Source organism: Triticum aestivum, chromosome 5A, assembly GCF_018294505.1.
Source record: "Triticum aestivum cultivar Chinese Spring chromosome 5A, IWGSC CS RefSeq v2.1, whole genome shotgun sequence".
NCBI lineage: Eukaryota > Viridiplantae > Streptophyta > Magnoliopsida > Poales > Poaceae > Triticum > Triticum aestivum.
In genome coordinates, this window is record NC_057806.1 from 417,163,533 (window position 1) to 417,167,859 (window position 4,327).

The following is a 4,327-nucleotide window of genomic DNA, read 5'->3' on the forward strand; positions in this document are numbered from 1 at the left end:
AATAGAATCAGGACCAAACTGCCACATTTTTTTTGAGGGAGGACCAAACTGCCACTTCCAACCTCTGGGCAAGCTTCACTCAAGTGGAAATCCTCATAACTTGAGGACACTCTCCGCGAAACCACCAGTATTTCCTCCTATAAAATCCCCCTAACACCCATCTCTCGAACAGTGTGTTCACAGGAACAAGAATTCGGTCCAGAAATAGTAGTCCCTAACAGCACCCTGTCCTTGGCCCCCTCCCGTTTGAATCACCCTCCCCTCGGCCGCTTCCCCTTTTCGCTGTCGTCCACTACCAGTGCCAGCCAGGTGAGAAGGCCATGAGTAGCTCGCGCTCTCGGGCGGCTGTGGTGGACGAGGGTATTGCCAAGACGGCAGCGAGGGAGTGGGTTGGGTGGGAGGAGGAGGTCGTGCTGGGGCACGACGACGGCGAGGAGCGCAAGGTGTGCTACTACCTCCTCCGCGCGGCACCCCAGGACAGCGGTAAGAGCGAGAGGGATCTGGCGGTGGTGGGTAAGTACTGGGGGCCTGGGAACATAGCCTACTCGGCGGACGTGCAGTTTCTACTGTCCCTCGAGACGGCGCTGGAGTCTGGGTCGGCATCCGCTAGGCTGGTGACGCTGGCGTCGGAGATCACCGGGCTCAGGTGGAAGTCCAGGAGGGAGATCATGGACTGGCTCACCTCGCTCGTCTCAGGTACCACGTGCTCCTTTTTTCCATGCCCTAGTAGTGAATTTTTCTGGTCGTTTTAGTACCATGTGATTAAGCTGATGGATCAGGCGGCTTGAATTCTCCCCATGCATCTCCAACGATCGATCCGATCATGTTTGGTTAGTGTTTAGTAGGGGTTTACGTCTTGAGCACAAGATCCGTTCTTATTCTATTTTCTTGTGTTTCTAGTGTTCGGATTTGAATGTTTAGGAGCTCTGTAGCGTTAATACACACGCTGCTCCTACGTCCAGCCAGATCGTCAATTTCTTCTCATGTTTCGTCACGTTTTTGTTCGGTTCAGGATTCAGTACAAAGCTAGGGATCATATCCATGACCATCTTGCAGTGCTGTCCTTCTATCCCCTTCCTTTACTACCACTACTCTGGGATATCTTTTGTCTAATCTAATAGATCTACTCCTTTTTGTCAAGAGGATGACAACTTATTGTTAGATATCTTTTCTCTAATCTTATAGATCTACTCCTTTTCTCATGTATCGCCCTATGTATCTTCTATCTTGTCTTGTTCCTGATGTATATGTTTGGTTTGCTAGATCTGATTTACGCGTTTCTTTCCCTTTGTGTTTGGTTAACTTTTCTTGAGATAGTGTTTGGATAACTTATATGTTTCCTCTTGTGTTTGGTCTTCTAAGGCCAATATGATGTGGATAGAAATCGACTAACTTGCCCCGTTGTTGTCGTATTTGTAGATCCTCCATATGGAGCCTTTGGATTGACTTGTCCCGACCACCATGATGGTGGTAGCGCTGCATCTAAGGTACATACGATCGTACAAGCCGTCTTCCTGAGAAATTCTTCCTCTCAACGAAATTAACGCTGGCTGTTCATTCAGGTTATCCTCGCTACTGCTGGGGAAAACAAAGAAGGGTTCACATGGATATGCAAACTGCCCAATCTTGATCAACGTCGGAAGCATTACAAATCCTTTTGGCGAGGGAGACTGAGAATTTCGGTATGTGTTCATCAACTTACCCCTTGTTTTCTTGTTTTGTTTTCGGCTGCCCCATCTTGGTTTACATCTACATGTCTTTGTAGGTTCATGATTTTGTGTTCATCAAGGGTGGAGGGAGGGAGAGCCATGTCGCCTATGTGGAAGACATGTACGAGGATGCCAGCGGGAAGAAGATGGTGCTGGCACGATGGTTCGAGGAACAAGACGGTGAGCACGGTGCTGTATTGCCCCCCGATCTTTATCGCATGGAGATCTTCTTTGGCTATGGGCTGCAAGATCTGAGGGTTGAATTTGTGGAGGCGGTGGTTCCAGTCCTGAATCCAGAGCACTTTGAGATGTTCAAGAAAATACATGGAGGGCGCAGTAGCTGGCAGCCCTTTGTATGTCGTCGGCAGATCGAGGATGAGACCGTCGGGCCCTTTGACATCGCGCAGCAGCTGCAAGGATATGCAAACCAGGAGATTGTAAAGGCAATTGTTGCCGCATCCTCGTCGACGATGGTGCAGGCCAAGCCACCTAATAACAACAAAGGTAAAGCTGCCATTACTAGCCTGGTCGCCGAGAACCATGCTGGTTCTTCCAGTGCTGCCATTATCAATGACAAAATCATGCAGAAGCATATGGCCCCTCCATCTCCATGCAGCACAACTCCTTCCAGCTCTGTTGTTGGTGACAATACCATGGAGAAGCACAACCAGAAGCGCCCTCCATGCAGTGCAGCTGCTTCCAACTCTATTATCGTTGACAAAACCATGGAGAAGCAGAAGGAGATGTCCCCTCCATGCAGCGTAACTCCTTCCAGCTCTGTTATTGGTGACAAAATCATGAAGCAGAAGCAGAAGCCACCTCCATGCAGTGCAACTCCTTCAAGCACTGTTATCAGTGATAAAACCATGGAGAAGCAGAAGCCCCCCGCATGCAGCGCAACTCCTTCCAGTTCCAGCTCTGTTATGGGTGACAAAGCCATGGAGAAGCAGAAGGAGAAGGAAATGCCCCCTCCATGCAGCGCAGCTCCACACAGTGTCACCATTGGCCAGACCGTCGGAAGCAGTGTCGTTCCCCGCAGCGTGGTGAACTGTCAGGCCACCGCACAGAATCAGCCGCCCCTGAGTGGTACTAGTAATGCAGCAGCCAGTGATGTGTCAACCATGGTGAACCCTGCTGAGAAGATGTTCCAGCCCGGCGTCCGTCTTGAAGCCCTAAGCCAAGACAGCAGCGTGAGGGGCTGTTGGTTCAAATGTGTGGTACTCAAGAGGAACGAGAAAAATGACAAGATCTGGGTGCGGTACCAAGACCTTCGAAAACCCGAGGGCAAAGGACAGCTCAAGGTCGGTCCTGCTTCCTCTTCTTTCTCTGGTATACATCTTGCATGTGTTGACGATGATGATGGTGTGTGTGCTCAACACTAGTTTCCTTTCCTTGTTTTGCAGGAATGGCTCAAAGTTGCAAGAACTGCGGAGCCTGACCGCCTGGGCATTCGCCTTGCCAAAAGGCCCATGCTCCGCCCACAGCTCCCATCATGCTACAGGAAGATCGAGTCTCCGGTGGATATCGGGGTCATCGTCGACGCGTGGCTGAACGGCGGATGGTGGGAGGGGATCGTGCTGTAGCAGGAGACTGCTGGCCACGTCAAAGTTTATCTCCAAGGTGAGCTAGCCAGCTTTGAGCTCTCTTGTAATGGTAGTACACTACATACTCGGTTAGTACTTACTAGAACACTGGACTGGAGCTCTGCCTCATGCATGCATGCTTGCTTGCTGAAATTTCCAGGGGAGGGGAGACTCGTGGAGTTCAAAGTGGACGCTCTGCGCAAGTCGTTTGAGTGGCGTGAGGAGCAGTGGATGCCTCTGGATGCAAGGCAAGATGTTGCAGCCAAGATAACCCTTGACCTGAAGAAGCGGAAGGCGGCGGCCGCGGCCGCGGCAAGCCCAGCAGGACTGCTGCTGCAACCTCGGGAGGATCCTGGAACTGCAAACTCTGTTCCTCCACGGAAGAGGATCCTGGAACTGGGTCACCCTTCCAAGGAAGAAAGGCTGCAGGATGGAAAGAGCAAGGGTCCTGCTGATGAACCTGCCAAGACAGTTCCAGACAAGGCAAGCCCGCAGCAGCGCCGTGAGGAGGGTGATGGAGATGGCCTGTCCTGTGGCGGCGGCTCAGCTGATGCCAAGCGGTGCCGGGTTGATCCTGCAAACTCTGACAGCCTCAACTACGCTGAACGCAAGGGCAAGGCTGCGAAATCTTCTGGCGTCAAGAAAATGGGGTCTTCGGAGGGCAGCGGCAGCCAGGGAGGCACCAGTGGCTCCGGCTCCAGTGGAGGCGCTGCGCCGGTGAAGCCAGCAGTGCCTATTAAGGAGATATGTGTCACCAATGGAGAGGCTCCTCTCGTCGCCATGGACGAATCGGAGGTGATCGATCTGACCATGTATGACTGAAGCTGGTAGCAGGATATGATGAAGTCTCTCTGGCCTCAACTTTCCATTCATGAACTGTTATTTCTCAAACATTTCGTTCATTCGCCTATCGCATGTGTGCGTGATTTTTATTACCATTCTAGGCACATAGTTGTTTGTGCTTTCTGAACTTCAAATAAAAGGAGACATTCGTCGTATGTTTTGCTCCTCATCTTTGGTGTCTGTCAACTACTT

At 51.3% G+C, this 4,327-nt stretch overlaps 1 protein-coding gene across 1 annotated transcript; it reads left to right on the forward strand.

Moving 5' to 3' along the window:
* Positions 1-218: 218 nt before the first annotated feature.
* On the forward strand, positions 219-4,327 carry LOC123107034 (uncharacterized). The gene is made up of 6 exons (XM_044529044.1): positions 219-696; positions 1,420-1,487; positions 1,563-1,682; positions 1,766-3,010; positions 3,113-3,329; positions 3,453-4,327. Exons 1-5 carry the CDS (start codon positions 321-323, stop codon positions 3,290-3,292), a joined length of 1,989 nt encoding a protein of 662 aa, XP_044384979.1. The 5' UTR covers positions 219-320; the 3' UTR covers positions 3,293-3,329; positions 3,453-4,327.

What these genes read in the sequence shown, in the direction of transcription:
- LOC123107034 (XM_044529044.1), top strand. Translation starts at nt 321, where the DNA reads ATGAGTAGCTCGCGCTCTCGGGCGGCTGTGGTGGACGAGGGTATTGCC. An exon ending in GCTCACCTCGCTCGTCTCAG is followed by an intron (nt 697 to 1,419) that starts GTACCACGTGCT and finishes TCGTATTTGTAG; the next exon opens with ATCCTCCATATGGAGCCTTT. An exon ending in AGGGCAAAGGACAGCTCAAG is followed by an intron (nt 3,011 to 3,112) that starts GTCGGTCCTGCT and finishes CTTGTTTTGCAG; the next exon opens with GAATGGCTCAAAGTTGCAAG.